Below are 19,859 nucleotides of genomic sequence, written 5' to 3' on the forward strand. Positions count from 1 at the left end.
AGGAGCAAGGCTAGAGAGGAGGGCAACTCGTCAGCTGTCACCTTGAGATATTTAAGGCAGATGATTTAGGCAATTCCCTGTGAAAAGGCTATCTAGCTGGGACAGCTAAATAATCTGACCCTGGAGTGTTCATAATTAATTCATATTTCCCGTTGCTTCTCAGCTTTTTCCTGTGTTTAATCTGTTAATTAGAAGCAGGTAATCAGGGGTATGTTGAAAACATCTGTGGCAACTGTTGCCCTCATACTTCCTGCTTTGTCCACCCACTCATCAGCAGAACTGTATCAGCAGAGATCCTGAGTTTACCTTTCTAGGAACAGTTCTCACCTAGCTAATGCCATAGCAGTGTGGAGGTGCTGCTTTTGAGCAGACACTGAGGCAAGATGCCTATCCCACAACAAGGGTAGGTTGTGCATTTACAGTGTTGTTAACCGCTTTACAGTAACTCTCCTAAACTGGTTCTTAATCCATAGTAGATTAGATATAGCTCAATGAAAGAGGGCCTAGCTACCTTGCATCATCACTGTAACATATATTAACAATTGATCTTCTATATTTTGATTTACAGCAATGCCTTCTCCTCAGCGTTTCAGTGGTGAAAGCGTTATCATTTGGAGTGACCTTGACATTACCATCTCTGTGCCATGGTACATTGGGCTGATGTTCAGAACCAGGAAAGTCAATGGCATGCTAATGCAAGCCAGTGCTGGGGCTGCATCCAAGATCAACATTCAGGTAAAAATGTGTGTGCCTTTGATTAGAATTCATTCACCCCCATCAGTGGATGTGGCCAGATGAACTACGTAGCTTCATCCACCCAGCTAAATTCACATCATTAAAATCATATGACTTTAGCCTTTTACAAAGATCACACGATGAATTACAAAAATATCATAAAAATAACATTTACTGGTTTAAGGTGTTTTTTTTTTTTATTCAGAGGTAGCATTGTGCATTAATATAGATGCACGAAATGTATCTGTTGTTTGGAGTACTTTTGTCTGTAAGGTAAGTTGAAATATGAATGTGCAAAGTTATACAAGGAGTACTTGCAAGCATTCCTGTTTTTTTCTTTGGGCTTTTTTCCCTTTGGGGTTGTCTTAGAAAATATTATTATCTTGCCCTCTACCTCCTTCCTCATCAAATATAAATACACATGACCTGATTTTTTCCCAACAGATACTGAACAGCTACGTGCAGTTTGAAGTGTACAGTGGCCTAAGCCAGGTTGCTAGTTTGACAATGAGCCAGTCACGAGTCAGTGATGGGGAATGGCATCATTTATTAATAGAGCTGAAGAGTGCTAAAGATGGTAAAGATCTCAAGTACCTTGCTGTCATGTCCTTGGACTATGGGATGTACCAGGTAAGGCAGCATCATAACTTTGCCAGTAAGCATGCAGAAGTGTTTTTAGGAGAAAGTAAGATAAAGGACTGTGGACAAATACTTATGTCATGAGACATTTTCTGCAGTGATTTGTGCCTAATGAATTGTATTAATATATTAAGCCTAATGATAAAATATTTTACAAAGGAGTTTTTAAGAAGACACATTTCCATCTCTGGCTCCTCACTACTTTTTTATTTTTTCTGTAATCTGTCGGGTAGTACTTGACTCCATCAGTACAGAAATTAGGCTGTCTGTGTTGCAGAGGATGATAGTGCTTCTTATTAGTTGTCCTTTTCCTCCACAGAGCACTGTGCAGATTGGAAATCAACTACCTGGACTGAAAATGAAAAGCATCATTGTAGGTGGTGTCTCTGGAGACCAAGTCTCTGTTCAGCAGGGATTTTATGGATGTATGCAGGTATGAAATGAAAAGTGTAACAGTTCATTTTGAACTTGTGAGAAAATACTCAGTGAGAATATGGGGAGTTATTTTTCATCCATCCTCAAACATTTCTGTTTTCTCCACAATCTAAGAATCAAAATATTGAAGTCTACCCACTTTCCCAGGTACAAATCTGATCGTACAGGGGAACAACATTTGAAAAAAAAAATCTGGGTTTGACTCATCAGATGATGTTTCTTTAAAATGTAGCCTCATCTATTACTGGAAGTAGTGAAACACATAGTATGGTACTGTGAACAAAGACTCTAATTTAAAAATACTTGTCTTTTGTGACCAGGGAGTAAGAATGGGAGAGACATCTACAAATATAGCGACACTCAACATGAAACAAGCTACCAAGATCAACGTGAAGGAGGGTTGCGAAGTAGATAACCCTTGTGATTCCAACCCATGTCCCCAGCACAGCTACTGCAGTGATGACTGGGACAGCTACTCCTGTGTCTGCGACCCAGGTAACCTGGTGACCATCCCATGTACTCATCCAGGAGATGGATCACACTTTGATGCACTCATCAGAAGCAGTGCAGTGGCAGCAGAAGCATGCATGCAAAGTGTTCATCTTCTGATTCTTCCTTTTCCAATCAGTATTGTCTTTCTCACTCTTACGACAGCACCTTGAAATGGCAGTCATGGGCTAAGGATCTAGGCAACATAGCCACCGAACAGACAGTCTGGTCCAAAGGACTCCTTCTGTACACCTCCCCTTTTCTTTTTCTCTGTTTTATTTTCTTTTTATTTTCTTTCCCAGCCTTTTCCACTGTTGAATTTCAGTCTCTCACTCTGCATCCTAATCAAGATACTTTGAATGTTTTCTCTGTTTTGGTGCATGGAGACAGCACATGCTGTCAGTACCGAGCACAGTCACCTCCCATACACACAGCAAAAGAATACAAAACTATTTGTAGCACATGCCCTGAATATAAAATCGGGAACCAAAGAAACAAGGGTGCCTCAAGCACGGTAACAGACTGTTGAAAAAATGACCCACTATCATTTTGGCTGAGAGAGAAGAGAAAACCTTATTTCTGACAGCATGTCACAGGGAATCTACTGATTATTGTAGATATGTTATTAGTGTATAAACTTAAGATAGACAGTTTTTTGGAGACACACAAATCATAAATTACAATGTTTTCTCTAATTTTATGATCTTGTCTCCCCAGGGTACTTTGGGAGAGACTGTGTTGATGTATGTAATTTGAACCCATGTGAGCATGTCTCCACATGCGTGCACACACCTAGTTCATCCCATGGCTACACCTGTGAATGTGGACAAAGCTACTATGGACAGTACTGTGAAAGCAAGTAAGAGAATTATTTTGTTCTTGGTTTCTCGATCCTTGCAGGTAGCTCTTCTTCTAAGGCAGCAGTCCTCTCACTTCCTTTTCCACTTTGGTTAACTTCCTGTTACCAGTTGAGTGTTCATAGTGGATGGTATTTGCAGGCTTCCTGCTTTTTGGTGTTCCTGAGCTCTTACCAGAAACCAGACAAACTTCCATATTACTCAGGAGCCACTTTTCTCCATCAACAGCTCAGGGGCTCAACCAGTTGTGCTGTGTTAGACAGCACTGCATCTCACCTGTGCCTTGTGGTGGGCTTGGCCTGAGTTTGCTCTGCATCTCTCCCACAGCTCCCCCAGCACACAGAGTAATGCACCCAGTTGGGTGGCCCATAGCCACATAAAATCACTTTGCAGTTGGGTCCAGTCCCTGGGCTGGCAAAAAGCCATCTCCTCTGGACAGTCTGTGAGGCCTATGTCTGTTGCTTTGTGGGAGAAACATGCTGATTCCCTCGTCAGCAGCTTCCTGGTCTCAGATAAGCACTCAGCAACCAGCCTTATCCCAGAGGCGGTACTTTGATTTAGTGTAATATGGGCCATTCATGATGTGCAAATGAAGTGCATGTGTCTGCCCATTTAGGAATAGCTCATGTGATGTTTCCTTGGCTTTGAGAACTGCAAGCTTCTTCCTCTGCCTTTTATTGTGTGGGCTTGCAAATGTTGGTCAGGCTGTTGCCAGATTTGTCTTTCATTCCTCTGGATTAGCGACACAGAGACATTGTCCCTTGTCATTATCTGTTGACATCATGTCAAGTGCAACAGTGTGGTTTTCATATTCTAAAGCATAGAAGTACAAACCTGTCAGTTACTGTAAACAAAATTGGTAGCAATCTTCAAAACAGATGGGAAACAGCTTTTCTTTCCTTTTGCATTATACTGATCACAGTCTCAGCAGTGTTGTCTTTTATGCTATTGCTTGACAAAGATTCCCAGATATCAGACTTGGGTTGCTGCATCTGCCCCTTCCAAGAGGTCTCCTTGCCAGCACTAGTGTCAGGACATCTGTAGGATAACCTGCTCAGAAGCTCACCCAGAAGAAACAGTACCAGAGAAGATGAGAGTTATCCTTCAGCAGGGGTGGCTTTTGGTTTGCTGCATTCATATTCTGAATCATAGTCTTTGATTCATAGTCTGGATCAAAGCTGCCATCCTTCCCTCTTACATATTCCCAACCATATGTGGTTTTTCAGACCCCGTAGTGAGCTGTCTGACAAAGCCAGGTTGGCTGAAAGTAGTGGCATTTCTTTATAAGGTGAGCTTGCAGCCAGCTTTGCACCTGAGCTGGCGTCCCTGTGGACTGGACAAGAAGCCTTGCCACAGAGCAGGGCTGGGACAGGAGTCTATGGGGATGGGGAGTGGGATATAAAGTGTTGGGCAGCTGTATACCAAGGCAGCTTGTGGTGAGAGACAAACCAGGCAAGACTTAATGCCACCTGCATTTGTAAATATTTAGAGAAGTATTCCCTGTGGGGTTTAGTAGCACTGATATTCTAAATTTTATTTTATTACGGTGAGTATATACATTTATATATGTGTTGATTGTTGGCTGAGATTTGTTACTGGTCATAAGTTGATAGAGTTAAGGGCAGATTTGGCCCCAAGCTCTTTTGTCACTTGTTTTAAGAGGAAACTTAAAATAACTTCCTTTCAATTTGATTCTTTACTAGGATTGATCTGCCTTGTCCCAGAGGCTGGTGGGGAAATCCCATCTGTGGCCCATGTAATTGTGAGACTAGTAAAGGGTTTGATTCTGATTGCAATAAGACCAATGGAGAATGCCACTGCAAGGTAAGCTAAAGAAACCAGTCTTAAGTCAAAATTTCTTTAGTTTAAAAAGTAACTGTACCGCTAATAACCACAGGTGTGTATCTGAGAGAAAGTACACACAGTTGTGCTTTGTATCATATATAAATGTGTGTGGACTGTGGAGTTAATCATTAACCAAAACATTTTGCCGGCACCACCCTTCTCAAAATCATAGTGTGTAGCTCTTATCTTGTTTGTGTTTGGAAAACTGAACAGAGAGGATGAAAGCCTGGCTCTGATCTCTGAAGTGCAGCCCTGTTTATCAGGCAAGATCAGACAGAGGTGCAGAGGAGTGCCAGTGGTATTTTGGATATCACAAGTGAGTAACAGTCATGAAACAGCTCTGGCCAGCTGAGTGAAGCTCTCCGCTGTGCAATGGCCAGCAAAATGCCTAGCAGCTGGAGAGAGATAAAGAATACGAGAGGCTAAATGCTTTCCTAAGTGCCATCTCTGAGGAGTTTTAGAGGGAATTTCAGTGGACAGGCAGAGACAGATGGGGGACATGGGAGGGAGGCGCCTCCCTCATGAAGGTTTTACAAAGGACTTCTCACAATAGGTTTTACAATAGGCTTGAATGACATCAGAGAAGCTGGGCCTGTGCAGACTGGCCGCTGTGAATCTAACCCCCTGCTCCTTTCCAAAATGCCAGCAGGACGCACAGCAACTGTTGCATTAAATGGAGTCAGTGGGGTGCCAACTCCATGCGCTTGTGCAGTCACGTAATTCCTCAGATCAAAAGCATGTACAGATGCAATTTGAATATGTGGTCGTTGCTTCTTCTCCACCCTCCATGTGAAACACAAAAGGACAGTGCAAGAACTTTCTTTACTGGCTTGTTCATGCCATACAAGAGCAGAATTCCGAAGCAGAGAAGACTGTGAATCCTCCAAGAATACATTTGGTGGGCACTGGCAGCAAGTGCTCAAGAAGTAATGTGGGTCCTCTGTCCCCACTGCAAAGGGCAGTGCAAACCCCAGGTCTCTATAGCAAAGGGCAGCCCCAGCACTCACCTCTGCCTCTCTGGCTTGCCTGGGCTAAAACAGCACACTGCCAAGAGCTGTTGTGTTTTCTGATAATAGTAATATCATTCTTATCCATGCTTTGCAAAATTAGTCATTTTATGATGCATATGCTGCTACAGCAGGGTTTCAGAAACGTAGATAATTTGGAATGTAAGTCAAATTCCTTGTGTCTATCATTTTGTTTTTTCTAGGCAAATTACTACAGGCCTCAGAGCAGTGACACCTGCTACCCCTGCGACTGCTTCCCATCTGGCTCCCACACACGTGCCTGCGACATGGAGACAGGACAGTGTCCTTGCAAACCTGGTGTCATAGGGCGTCAGTGCAACCGCTGTGACAACCCCTTTGCAGAAGTCACCGTGAGGGGTTGTGAAGGTACCTCCTGTCTGTCCAGCATGTGCTGCTGATCAGCCAGGCTGCAGCTGCAGGATCAGAGCTGCTGGCAGCAGGCAGATGAGGGGACACAGTGGCGGACATACAGCTGCGTCCTGGGGTGCATGTGAACCCAGCAGGATGGCTCCAGCAGGGGCAATGGGACCTGCAGCAGCCTAAGCATGCACCTCTTCTCTTAATTCTGTGCCAGTATGACTCACGGGGACTGGTGAAAAGCAAAAAAAACTTTTATCTCTTTAATTTTCTTCAAATGGAAATATAGCAAGCTGGGGTGGAGGGGGTGGGAAGCAAAACATGCAGAGAGCAATAACAGTAATGCCAGTTTTTCTTTAAACCTGAGTTCATCTGCCAATGCAGCATTTTATTGCTGAGCTGCAGATGAACAGGTGGGTGAGTCCTTGCACCTTCTGCCCACAAAGGCTGTGCCGTGCACCTCGTGCACTCTGCCTTTCTTCCCTGTCTTGCCCATCTTGCCTTTCCTCTCACCCACCCACCCTCCTCCTGTGATCAGCACAAAGCTGCTGTAGCAGCCATCTCACCACAATGTGTGGGTGAAATGAAGGAGAAATGTTTTCCCACAATAAAGGAGCAAGCAGAGATAGGCAGAGCCAAAATCCAGAGCCTCATAATCATCCTGAGCTCTCCTCTGCCTGTACGTGTCTGCCCACTCTGTTGGATAAGGAGCAGCTGCTGAGTTACTGCTTGAAAGGCACTGCAGAGAACGGGTGTCCTGAAAGGGATTAGGAATTACAGGAGAGTCCTTTAGACAGGTTGAAATATCTTCTCATTGCGATTGTCAGAAAAATTGCATCATTTCTTTTTCTGCTTTCAGTAATTTATAATGGCTGTCCCAAAGCTTTTGAGGCTGGTATTTGGTGGCCACAGACCAAGTTTGGCCAGCCAGCTGCTGTGCCATGTCCTAAAGGCTCAGTGGGTAAGTTCCTTGGGTAAATCATTAACTACTTTATCTACATGCTTGTTTAAAGGGGAGGGGGGGAAAAAAAAGAGAGAGAAAGAAATGTGTGCATAGGGAATGGCATTGATTCATTAGGTCTAGAGATTTTAGCATAGCTCATGCACATCATGACCAGGAAAGTTTAGCTAGCTGAAACCAAAGAACTGTTAAAATACATTTGGAATAGTAGCAATAAATAAATACAAAAGTGCAGCAGATAAACACATACAAAGAGCAGAAAAATCTCTGTTTTCAAAAAAGCGCAGTCTAGTGTTCTATTTTCTGTTTATCCAGCAATTCTAACACATGTAACTTTTAGCTTCTAGTGATTTGTAAATGCTCTTTAGCGATACAGCTCCTCTGGGCAAAGATTAAATGAGGAAAATCATATATGTGATGACTGCTTTACTAGTGTTGCAGGCTACTAAAGCTAAGAGCTTCAAGAGAACTCGTGTTTTTCCACTCAACATTTCTTTTCTAACCCATAAGTGAGACAGCTGAAAAACACCTTTTATAAAGCATGTGAGCTGTGTTGGTTCGTACAACAGACAAATGACAACTTCCTTTTTTATGTGTATCCCTGGAAACATGTATCAGATATTTGAAAACAGAGTTCACAATCTTTTCCAAAGGCTGCTCTGTGGGAAATAGAACGTCTCTCTGGGTTCTGGGCCTTGTAACGTTCTGCTGTGAGTACTTCTTAGGCTCAGTGAGTTATAAATAGTTATGTGACTGCCCCAAATATTACTGGAGAGAGGCCACTGCCTGTAAGTGTACAGAAGATCTGTGGTCAACCAAGCTATGTTCTGAACATTTTCGGAGATAGAATTGATTTTTTTAAAATTAAGAATATTTACATTCTTAAACAGTATAAAGTTCAATTAAAATAAGTTTTCTGCACTATTCCTGTGGTTGACCCTAGTGTCTCTTCTAGAAAATCACCCAGTAGACAAGGCTATAGGAATTTACAGGAATTGCACATTTTAAGTAAATTTTACAGAACATTCAAAAAAGTAAGCTTTATAATGATGAGTATTCAGACTACCAATCTGAGGCTTAATTGTATTTGCCTAGTCATGTAATACAAATAATATAATTAGATACAGTAAAATTAATCATAATTCTTATGTAATTAAATGCCTTAGACACATGCAGTATGTTATGAGCAAACTGACGAGCACAAATGTAAATTTGAATATCACAGAATCATAGAATTTGTAACTTGCAATTCACTGTGAAAGATCCACAGCCAAGGATCACATTTTAAAATTATTTGATAAACAGTACAAAATATAATAGGTTAAATTAAACATTAAGCTTCTCACAGTCCATTTACAGGTGGCAAAAAGGCAATTATGCCTGTTGGCTGAAGTGTTTAGCACATGCAGCATGCAGGAGTGCTGGCATTGGTGGACAAGAAGACAGCATTTGTCCAGAAGGTCTTCCTGTATAGGCTGTTGCACAGAAATCTGAGGAGGGATTGGTTTTCAGGAGTACTTAGGAAGTGCAGAATCTTTCTTATATTTGGTATAAATGAATGAATTGTATGTATGGCCAAACTTCTTGAACGAAGATTTGGGAAGGGCTCTCCCCACGTGGGTGTGCCCTTCCAGCCTGAACAGTGGATTTTTTAGGTGAGGCACAGCGTGTGCAGAACTGGCCCCATCATTTAAGTCCTAAGGTCCGTCTGCCACAGCCAAGTGAGCTTGGACAGTGACAGTGAAGTCCTGGGGACTGTCTACAGCAGCACCAGGGCTGGCCCTGCTAAGCATCCAAGATCTGATGGGATCGGATGGCAGGGTGGCATTTAACTGCCAGGGGACGGTCCCTACTGAGACTCAAACTCATGACCTTAGGATTTGCAGTCCGGAGTGCTCTCCATTACACCATGGGACCTCCCTAAATAAATGAATTAATTTGAGAACATTAGGGCAGTGAGGCTGGGAGTGGTTGGGCAGAACTTGAGGCTCGCCTGACTTTTCTCTGAAGCCTTGGGAAAGTGATTAGTGAAGATCAGTAGTCTTTAACTTTTCTCTGACAGAAATCCCCAGTTTGGAAATTTAAATACATGTGTAACTCTAGGAAACTTGAAAATGTAGGAAATCTGAAAGTCTAGGATAGTTGAAACCTATGAGTATTTACCCAGCACAATTCAGAATGTTATTTTCCATTGTCATGTTGTTTCCTTCAGGAAATGCTGTTCGCCATTGTAACATCGAGAAGGGCTGGCTGCCTCCTGAGCTTTTCAATTGCACCACCAACACTTTTGTGGATCTAAAAATCATGGTAAGCTGTGTTTTCTCAGTTGCTCCTTTATTTTGTAAAAGAACACCAGTTTGGACTTCAGTTTGATATCCCTGCACTCAGGCTTTTGACTGAGTCCTTGAACCCCCTTGTTTTCTATAAGGACCCTTGAGCTTTTCTGGCTCTCAGTTACATTTGCCATTGAGTTATGTTGCCAACCCTTTCTCAAGACAAACAAAATTTTGATTAAACAACCCCTATGTGCCAAAAATCCCTAAATTATGATTCTCTTTGTAACTAGGAGAAAAAAAAAAGAAAAAAGATACATCATTGGGGTTTTTCTTCCTTCTTATCTCTGATTCAGAATGAGAAGTTACACCACAATGAGACCAAGCTGGATGGAGACAAAACCATAAGGATTGTGAGAGCACTGCAGAATGCCACCAAATACACACACAGCTTGTATGGCAATGATGTGAGGACAGCTTATCAGATGATGGTGCGGGTCCTCCAGTATGAGAGCCAGCAGCAAGGGTTTGACTTGGCAGCCACAAGAGACGTGGAATTCAATGAGGTAAGAGAGATACTGTTCTGAGCCCTTAGAGTTTGTCTTAAAAGTTAAATGGCAACAGATAATTAAATTTGTCTTTCACCATCCGGTCTTCTCAATTGAGAATGGAAAATTGGTTATTCCTATGTGTGTGGATGCATATGTGTGTGTAATACAAATACAACAGAAAGTGCTCCTCTAATAAACATAATCATAGTAACAGCCAAAAGCAAAATTCCCCATATGAAAAAAATCATCAAGTTAGTGTGTTATTTCTGGCTGCAATAGTTTTGTATACTATATCCAATTTTATTATAAAATGTACCTAATATGATCATGTTCATTTAAATGTGCAGTGAACTAAGTCTGAGCCAGTCAATGACTCTAAACGTTCCCTCAAATTCAGTTTGAAAAGACTGGAGTCATGAGCCGGTGCATTTGAAAGACATTCTGTGTTATATTGATATTTTAAGGCACATACTAAAATGCATGCCAGAGAGCTGCCGCTAGTCAGAGCATTCACGACAGGCCCAGTTATTGCTAAAGACCTGGTAATACCAGTGACCAGGTCACTGTTCACAGTACTCCATGGGGACCAGCCATGTCAGGCAGACTTTGGAGTGGACTTGGAGACCCTGTGCAAGGCCACACTGTACCAGGGGAGGAGTTAGGAGCAGGAGGAACTGGGGCTAAGAAAATTCCTCAGGGTCTTGGTCTGTACAGTCCACAGAGAGTGGAGAACTTCTGAAATGTTTTACATTTGAAATGCACCAGATTTTGAGAGATTCAGTTTTTCTTTTCCTGTGGGATGTGAAGTGGATGAATTCTCCCATTCAGATCTTGAGAAGGAACTTCATTTTTAGCATGCTTTGTTAAGTAAAAATAAGAGCAATAAGCAAAAAGAAAGTGGTTTGGAAACCTCTGTTCTAATTTATTCTCTGCACTTGGCACTGAAATTCATACAGATGATGTTTTCAAGAACTCCCTAAATATTTTAGGATAGGTCAGGAATTTGAAAACTAATGAGTATAGCTCATGAGAAAAAAGAGGTAACATCCTAGGCTGAGGGAGTATAAGGGGAGGAGGAATTAATTTTTTTATAGTCTCAGGTAGAAGCCTGAAAAATAGATAATAAAAAAACATAAATAATGTCACAAACATGGATGAGGTCTGGTGCCAAGTACAGCATCTGTACAACTAGTGTCTCCTGGATTCCTGGGAACCATGTCATGGTTCTCACCCTAGATAAAAGTAGTCATACTGGCAGTCTTATTTAGCTCAGATACCTCGTTTAGCTACAGACAATACTTAGAGGATATAGCTCCTTCTAAATGAAGCCTAAGTATTTGCTTTGGCTATTTTAGAGCCTTGAGGTCATCAATTCCTACCATCATTTACATAAATTTTACTTTAGTTAGGAATTAGGTTTTGTTGCAACAACATAGTTCCTATCTACACCAAGATTAAAAAATTCTTAATACCTTTCCCATTTAAGCCATGTAACACCCTCTTTTGGGATCATTCTTCTTCCATCTAGCCTGTCCTGGGTTGAGCTGGCAAAACACCAACTGTCCAAGACAGAGAGAAAGGGTTCCTCCTCCCCCCCAACCAGCTAAGGGAAAAAGAAGAGGGAGAGGGAAAAAAAAACCTTCAAACCAGGTTTATGCTGAAACTAACTACATGTATTTATACAGAAAAGAGATGATTAAGAGGAAACTACAATATAACACACACTTACACAAGTTACATATATATAACAAGGAATAACTTCCCACTCCCCAATTAATACAAAGCAAAGTCTATTACACTAGATCTGTAAGTACTCTAAGAGACACATAGCAAGAAACAGAAAGAGTAACAACAAAAATGTTTCTACTTCCCTGATTGCAAACAAAGTGCAAGCAGAGGCAGCAGGGGCAGGAGCAAGGCCTGCTTCAAGACAAAAGCTGGATCATGTCCGTCTTGTACCTCGGCCATGGCAGAACTGACCAAGCCACTCCCACACCCCTTGAGATGATGTAATATGGTATGGAATACAATATTATTGGCTAGAAGAGGTCAGCTGTTAGCTAGCTCAGCCCAGCTTAAATCAGCTGACAATCCTAGGCCTAGCTGAACTTTAAAACCTAAGTTTAGGCCCACCTGGCTAAATCCATAATATAGTCTGAGGGTCTCTTTGCATATTCTTATAAGAAAGGGCAGAAGGGACAGGTCCTCAGAGAGAACTCCCTTTTTAATACCATTTGTAAGCAAGTTAAAAATGGGGACACAGTAACATGATTCAAATTTTGTTATGTATTTTCAAGTTTCTCTATTCAAGTTAATACTTACTTTCATCATTCTTCACTATATAAGTTGTTTTCATTATCCAGGAAACAACAAAGTAAAAGAAAAAATTAGAAAGTGATATTATTATCTGTGGCTTTCTTTTGTTTTTCAGCAAAAAACATTATTTTGATTTCTGGGGGGGAGTTCTTCAGTGTACCTAATAAAAGCTCTGCTTTTTGTGTGTCTTATCTCTCTGAAACAAAGCCAGCATGATTAGATTTTCCTTCTGCATTTTCTTGCTAGGTATCCTGCAATTAAGGGGAAGGTAGGTAGTTCTCTTGCAACCTGCAATTTTGGCTTACTTTATTCATAAAATGTTCAGAGGGATTTGCTTTACATACCAAAATACCCTCAGGATGAGTAACTGGTGTGCCTATTTTCAGGTGGCTGCAGTAGAACATGCCTGCATTAAAATATTTCATTATACACTCACCTAAGGCAGTAATGCCAATTATTTTCAATATTCCTCACTTGAAACCCAGCGCTTTGGTTGCTTCATTATTTGGGCTTGCACTTTATTTCTCAGAATATTATCAAAGTGGGTAGTGCTTTACTGGACCGCAGCAACAAGGAGCACTGGGAGCAAATTCAGCGAACAGAGGGTGGCACCGCTCACCTGCTCAGGCACTATGAGGAATATTTCAACAATGTGGCCCAGAACATGAAGAAAACCTACTTGAGACCTTTTGTCATTGTTGCCCCTAACATGAGTGAGTATCTGTTGAAAACTGCTATTTTGTATTAGTTTTAAAAATGTGCTGAATAGAGGTGCTAGTTATTTGTTTTAGTAGCACCCACTGAGAAAAATCATTGCATTCATTTCAATTCCAATGAGCCTTGATCCATATCTCTCAGTTGCCATGGGGGCCTCCTAGTTGTTGTCTGATCTGTTTTCCCTCTGGGTCATATTCCCTCCATGCTCCATGTGGCATTTTGTTGCAGTCACAGTAGTGTAGAGATAGTGGGAAGGACAAAGTTCATAACTAAAGGTAATGCCTTTTGAGACCAGCTAATATAGTTGAATATAATAAATCACATTTTTGAAAGAATCATACCACCACCTGAAGAATTACTGCAGAACAAAATAAGCAACCCACCTGTTGATCATATTGCATATTACTGATATGATTAGGATAGGAATGGTTTGCACAGGGAGGTAGTGGAGTCACCATCCCTGGAAGTGTTCAAGAAATGACTGGACATGGCACTTAGTGCTGTGGTCTAGATGACAGTGTGATAATCAGTCAAAGGTTAGACTCGATGCTCTTAGAGGTCTTTTCCAATGTAAATGATTCTCTGATTTTCACATGCCTTCCTAGCCTGGAACCTATCCAGAAGATCATCTTCTGTAGAAATTCTTATACTGAAAGTTATTTTCTCAGAACACCATGCAGGCCTTCAGCCACTCTCACAGTCTTGCAAAACCCATAATCAGAGCAAAATCCTTGGGATCCAAAATATCCAGAATGGGTCTAAACTAAAAAGGAAACATCAGGCTTACCAAGATGCCCTCTGTACCAGGGAATGTCTCCTGGCAAGCAAATAGGAGTTCCTGCACTCGCAGGACTGTGACTTATTTCATAGATGTCCCTTCTGTACTTGTGTGAGTGAAGCACAGCAACCACTGCCTGGTCAGCCTCTTTTCTCATTTTCTCCCCTGCCCCCTTAATTTCATTTTTCTCCCAGGTACCAACAATCTGAGCTGATCAGGTGTTAGTGCTAGTCCTGCTCCGAGCAGGAGGCAAGATAAAGCTTGGTGACCTTCAGAGATCCCTCACAAACAGCCTCTGTTTTTTCTTTCAGAGGTGCTTTAGTCAGCCTGAACTCATATTTAACTTTTCAAGCTGCTGCCTTTATTTCAGACCTGAAGAAGGGCTTGTGTGCCCAAAAGTTTGTCTTATTTTTTCCAACTACACCCATTACCTATAGACCTTGTCCTGAGAATGCTTTATATCCACAATCACATAAAACCAAAAGCATGAGACAGTCAAGCTACAAAGGTTGTAACATCTTGCATCAACTCCAGGGGGGACAGATTATTGTTGAACTAAGCCAAACTGAAACACTTTGATTTTTGCATAATAAACCAAAACTGAAATACTTTATTTTGATTCAAGACTATGAGAATTAAACTATTTTATCTTCACACTTAGAAAAAAGTATGCTCAGCATTTTAACCTACCTGACTGAGATGAAAACAAACACCAGAATTTTTTGCAGGCTATAAATCATGATTTTTTTTCAGTCAGTTCTTTCTGTGTAAAAAGGTATGAGCTTGAGAGGGGTGAGGCAACTCTGGCCTGAAAAGGGTCTGTTTTCTTTTGAACAGTTTTTCCAGGTGAACATGGTGTTAATAGAGTTTCCTAATGGCTCACCTGGGAGTTATTTAGAGACTGGGAAAGGAATGGGAATTTGCAGATCTTAACTTGGATATTTCTTTATACTGAAACTTGCAGTGGATCACAGCTTTTGGTGTAGGTTTACCCACGGGACTTCCAGCTTTTCACTTTTATTAGAACATATAAATTGGCACTCAGTGACTTCTCTTAAATGGGAAAGTTAAAGCCAACTCAGCTGCTTTTAAATATTTTGGCAGTTAGACAACAGGCAGAGATGATGAGGTGAGTTAGGGAGAAATTGCTGGTGTGAAGGACTAAGGAGTAGTCCCAGGTAAAATCCAGGATATTTTCTTTGCTTAGCTGACTTCATAATTTAACAGACGTAGAAGAAGTAATTTTTCAAACCAGTAGATTTAGTCTTCCCATTAAGAAGCAAGTCTAAAATTGGAACATTCAGCACATGCTGGAGCAAGCCAGCAGCACATGGAGAAGCTCTGTGAAGCAGGAGCATTCACTGAACAGCAGCCAGGGAAAGGCCTTTGTGAAACCACAAAGTCAGCTGCTGCTGGAGAGGTACGAGCAAAGTGATCTACCTTGAGGCAGATATTAGGAAAAATTTCTTCACTCAAAGCGTGGTCAGGCATTGAAACAGGCTGCCCAGGTAATTCACCATCCATGGAGGTATTTAAAAGACATGTAGATGTGGCTCTTTGGGACGTAGTTTAATGCTGGACTTGGCAGTGCTGGGCTAACAGTTGATCTCTGTGATATTAGAGGTCTTTTCCAATATAAACAATTCTATGATTCTTTATTTCCAATGCTTGCAATAGGGTTTTTCTAGTATGAGATACTGTCTTGTTAATTGCTTTCTACTGCAAAATAAATCTATAATTCGATAAATGTAACATAATGTTGACACATAAGCTTTTAGTTGTCATGTAAGGTATTAATTGAAAGAAATTATATTTTACTTTGTATTTTGGGGTTTAAATTTCTTATCTGCATTGTGCAGATATTTTAACCTTCTGATCATGTTTCATTGTGTTGCAGTATCATATTTGAAAGCATTGAAGTTAATTTTATGGGAAACTTTTTTTTCCCCCCAGTCATTGCTGTTGACATCTTTGACAAGTCCAATTTCACGGGAGCTAGAATACCACGATTTCATGAGATTAAAGAAGATTACCCAAAAGATCTGGAGTCATGTGTTGTCTTCCCTGATACTTTGTTCAGACCTTCAGACAGGAAAGGTAAAACCCTTCTGCTGCCCTTCGAAGAGCAATTATAACCAGCTTCGAAGGAGCATGATTGATCCTTGCGAAGCAGAGTGGTACTGGGGTGACAGCGGGGCGACCGCCTGCACAAGCAAACATTATTTAGGGATGGAGCAGCTGTGCATACTTGTGAGGCATTTTGCTTGCCGGCAGCGATGGAAGCATGGGGGGCTGCATAACTGGCTGTACCTGTCTGTCAGGTCTTGCTTGCAGCCCCTCCAACAGCCCTGTCAAAGCAGGAGAAATGCTCTGCCTCTGTTCCCACCAGGAGAGGATGGGGCAGCTGACCAGAGCCTGCAGTCCCACAGCTGCTTTCCTCCAGTCACTGCGGAGATGGAGGGAGGTGGTGTGTGAGACAGAGAATGCAAATCTGGGAGCAGAGATGCGTTATCCAAACTAGACAGCAAGGAAAAAATCTTGAGCTGAATATCCTCTGGATAGGGAGATAGCAACACTTGTGAAAATAATACGTAATAAGCTTATACAACTTTATGACTTTTGCTGAGAAACAGGGCATATGTTTGTATGACTATATCTTTTCTGCAAAAAAAAGGGGAAAGTGAATTTTAAGAGATACTGTCAAAACTGAAAGTTCATTATATGACAGAATTAGCAGGGAGAAATCCTATGTGACTAGTTGGTGTATTCATAATGCTAGTTCTGCCAAATGTAAAGTACCTGCAATTTAATAGCATGCATATTGTTTTAATGTTCTCCTTAAGTTATGCATGCGATATTTATATACTCATGGCTCTTTTAACATCGAAATTACTTATTTTCTAGCTAGACTAAATAGTTTTTCATGGCTCAGTGATGATTACATTATCAGCTACATAGCTATGAAATGTGCTAAAATTTTATTAAAAATATCATGCTGAGTGCTTTTAGACTAGAGTTATAGCAACGGTAATGATTCTATGTCTTTGCAAAGCAACATTACCCATTTAAATGGTAGCTCTGAAGCTGCGTGCAAAGAATTTAATATTTCTGTTAATTCCATAGCAGTGCCTACAATGAAGCCTTCAAATCAAAAAGTATCCTCTAAGTTGAACATTGGTGCATTCAGCCATGAAAGTGCCTTTGCAAGGAGAAAGAAGCGACACCCAGATGACTCAACACATCATACTGTTGCCATGGTTATTATATACCGATCCCTGGGACACCTTCTGCCTGAGAACTATGATCCTGACCGAAGGAGCTTGAGGTAAACTTCAAACCTTTTTTTGAATTGTGCAGATCCCTTCTTCTACTTCCTCTGAGTGTATGGGGGACACAGAGCTGCTGTTATACTGACCAGATGTCATCAGCACTGCAGTTGTCACATCGGTACTGCCTCTTCTCCTCCTGTGGCACACTGTGGAAGAATAACCATGTCAGGAGCACTAGCAGCTTTTGGTCTGTGTGGAAGGCTGATGGTGCATCTACTTTGCCTTCTGAGTGGAAGCAATGGAAACCTTTCCTTTGCAGAACCTAGCCAGTCAGTGCTTTGCATTTTCACATTTAGATCACTGTGCAATTTTTCTCCTTGCGCAGGTTGCCAAATCGCCCAATTATTAATACACCTGTAGTGAGCACAGCCATTCACAGTGACGGAGAGTTTCCTCCCAACCTTGTGGAAAAGCCCATCATAGTGGAGTACACCATGCTGGAAACAGAGGAGAGAACAAAGCCTGTCTGTGTCTTCTGGAATCATTCCATCACGTATGTGTACTGTTTTCTTTAAGGCTGTGACTGACAACTGTCTCAGTAGCACAGAAGCCCTGCCCAGGAATATAATTCTGGAAGAAAACTCTTTTTGGTCTGTTTATTTAACTGGCAACTGATTTCTGGTGAAATAGAGCCCTGTGTTTCCCACCAGCCTGAGAAAAATGAAAATAATTATCCTCAAACAAAGGATTAGCCATGTAGTTTATAACAAACACAATGCTGTCATGACTTTCTGCAGGGTTCAGTTTCACCCAGCAATAATAAATCTCACAATTTCCTTGTATTTGCTCATGCTTTTTGCCCACAGATGTATAACTGGACAGGCATAGTCCGACTCCAGTGTTTGAATCTGTGGCTTGTCTGAGGACTTTAAATCAGGATCTGCAGGAGATAATTCTACTATTAAATGGACTGAATCTTCTCCTGGTACACTCTAGTGACTATGGACAGAGTATATGGCAAACAGGCACCCACCCTTGATGCCTCAGCTGGGGCCAGTGCTAAAAATTGCAGAATTAAATCTTCATGTTGGTAGAAAGGAGGACTGAGGTTTTGCAGATAAAAGTATATAAGTAAAGATTATAAATTTCTGAATCTCAAATTTTTGAATGAAAAGTCAATGCAAAGACAGTGGCACTGATAAGAAGCAACTTTCTTTTCATTTCATCAGCTATTGTGGATTTGCTTTCATTGTTTCAGTGAAAAACTGGAGGGAGAGGAAATACTTTCTTTGGGACATCAGTTGATGGGAAACAATTATAATACATAAGCAGAATATAAGGAGAGAGTATTTGGCTCTCTAGGAGGGAAGTGTTAGGAAGATTAAATACTCTGAAAATGGCTTATTTAGGTATTTTTTTGAGTAAAGTTGAAGATAAAGACATTTTTCTTGAAAATGAGAAAAATTAGATTAACTGGAATGGTGTATGCTGATGTTTTATTGGGTTTATGGCACAGTGGAAGCAGCACAGTCCTGCTGGAGATATTTCAAAAGTGTGGATGAAACAAAAGAAAATATGTTGAGAGGTAACCACATGCTCTGCATGTTATGCTTTCACACTATTGTTAATATTACATATATATTGCAATTTCAAACTACAAAGGCAGGTATACAGTGAGAGGATGATACCGTCTGCCCAGGGCAAAGGGAATAGCTGTTACTGGTTTCCTAGTAACCCAAAAACTCTAGTAAAGCTATGGAAAAATCCATTACAAGGCAATATCCTGTGCTGGAAATAAAAAAGCAAATTAACCTAGGAAATGTGTGCCTCCTAGTCAAAGGCTTCAGGAGATTATGTCATTGAAAGGATCGAAGAGGCAACAGAAATCTCTGGTGTTTGCAATAATAAACTACTCCATTTGCCTGTGTGTGAAGTAGTGTATTTGCTTGTATGCACAGATGATTCTGTCGATTATGAGGGAATGGCAAGTCCTTTTTCATAAATTTTTAAACATTGTATGGGCTTGAATAACTCATTAGCTCCAAAATGATTCATCTGTTAGTTATTTGCTGGCAACTTCAATGGCATTGTTGTCTGTGTTACGTCTTCCTACAGCCACAGTTGAAAAGCATGTAATGAAAGAGTTTTTAGAAAGTGAGTACTTTTCAAAAGAAAGTGATATTAAAATTGTGTAACAAATATTTTATTGCTAAATGAAAAAGAGATCCTGTCACATCTAATTAAAATCTCTTTCAGTAACTACAAGACTATTTTTATTTCTCATTAACTTAAAAAATAGAATAATTAATATTGATCCAAAGTAATTTACAAAGTCACTGGAGTTAACCAAAACTGCACAGGGAAGAATTTTTAATACAAGAGAACTCCTGATATGAAATATTATTTATTAGAAAAGGTTTTAACCTTTCTTGTGTACTTTTCAGAGGAACACTGTAAGGATATATTTCTGCTGAAACATTTTCACATAAGAGCTCTACAGGCAGTGTCTGGATCTGGGGAAATAGAGATGGCTCGAAAACATGTGGTTTTAGTATTTTTTACCTTTGTTATGAGCAGTTTTTTCTGTGCAATCCCTTCCCCATATTGCT

The 19,859-nt window shown here is 40.8% G+C and overlaps 1 protein-coding gene across 6 annotated transcripts in view; it reads left to right on the plus strand.

The window, feature by feature from the left end:
• Nucleotides 1–19,859, plus strand: part of CELSR1 (cadherin EGF LAG seven-pass G-type receptor 1) — a 167,450-nt gene that overhangs the window by 123,440 nt on the left and 24,151 nt on the right. For 4 of the 6 annotated variants that reach the window (XM_071552583.1, XM_071552588.1, XM_071552586.1 and 1 more), the window contains 14 exons: nucleotides 569–735; nucleotides 1,180–1,365; nucleotides 1,694–1,807; nucleotides 2,130–2,304; nucleotides 3,016–3,157; nucleotides 4,859–4,979; nucleotides 6,211–6,394; nucleotides 7,245–7,346; nucleotides 9,559–9,653; nucleotides 9,976–10,185; nucleotides 13,016–13,199; nucleotides 15,935–16,078; nucleotides 17,105–17,306; nucleotides 17,636–17,803. In XM_071552583.1, the coding sequence (XP_071408684.1) occupies nucleotides 569–735; nucleotides 1,180–1,365; nucleotides 1,694–1,807; nucleotides 2,130–2,304; nucleotides 3,016–3,157; nucleotides 4,859–4,979; nucleotides 6,211–6,394; nucleotides 7,245–7,346; nucleotides 9,559–9,653; nucleotides 9,976–10,185; nucleotides 13,016–13,199; nucleotides 15,935–16,078; nucleotides 17,105–17,306; nucleotides 17,636–17,803 (2,194 nt within the window). The remainder of the gene's footprint in view (nucleotides 1–568; nucleotides 736–1,179; nucleotides 1,366–1,693; nucleotides 1,808–2,129; nucleotides 2,305–3,015; nucleotides 3,158–4,858; nucleotides 4,980–6,210; nucleotides 6,395–7,244; nucleotides 7,347–9,558; nucleotides 9,654–9,975; nucleotides 10,186–13,015; nucleotides 13,200–15,934; nucleotides 16,079–17,104; nucleotides 17,307–17,635; nucleotides 17,804–19,859) is intronic. The other 2 variants (XM_071552589.1, XM_071552587.1) reach the window with 1 other exon arrangement.

The sequence above is a fragment of the Pithys albifrons genome, chromosome 3, assembly GCF_047495875.1.
Source record: "Pithys albifrons albifrons isolate INPA30051 chromosome 3, PitAlb_v1, whole genome shotgun sequence".
Lineage (NCBI taxonomy): Eukaryota > Metazoa > Chordata > Aves > Passeriformes > Thamnophilidae > Pithys > Pithys albifrons.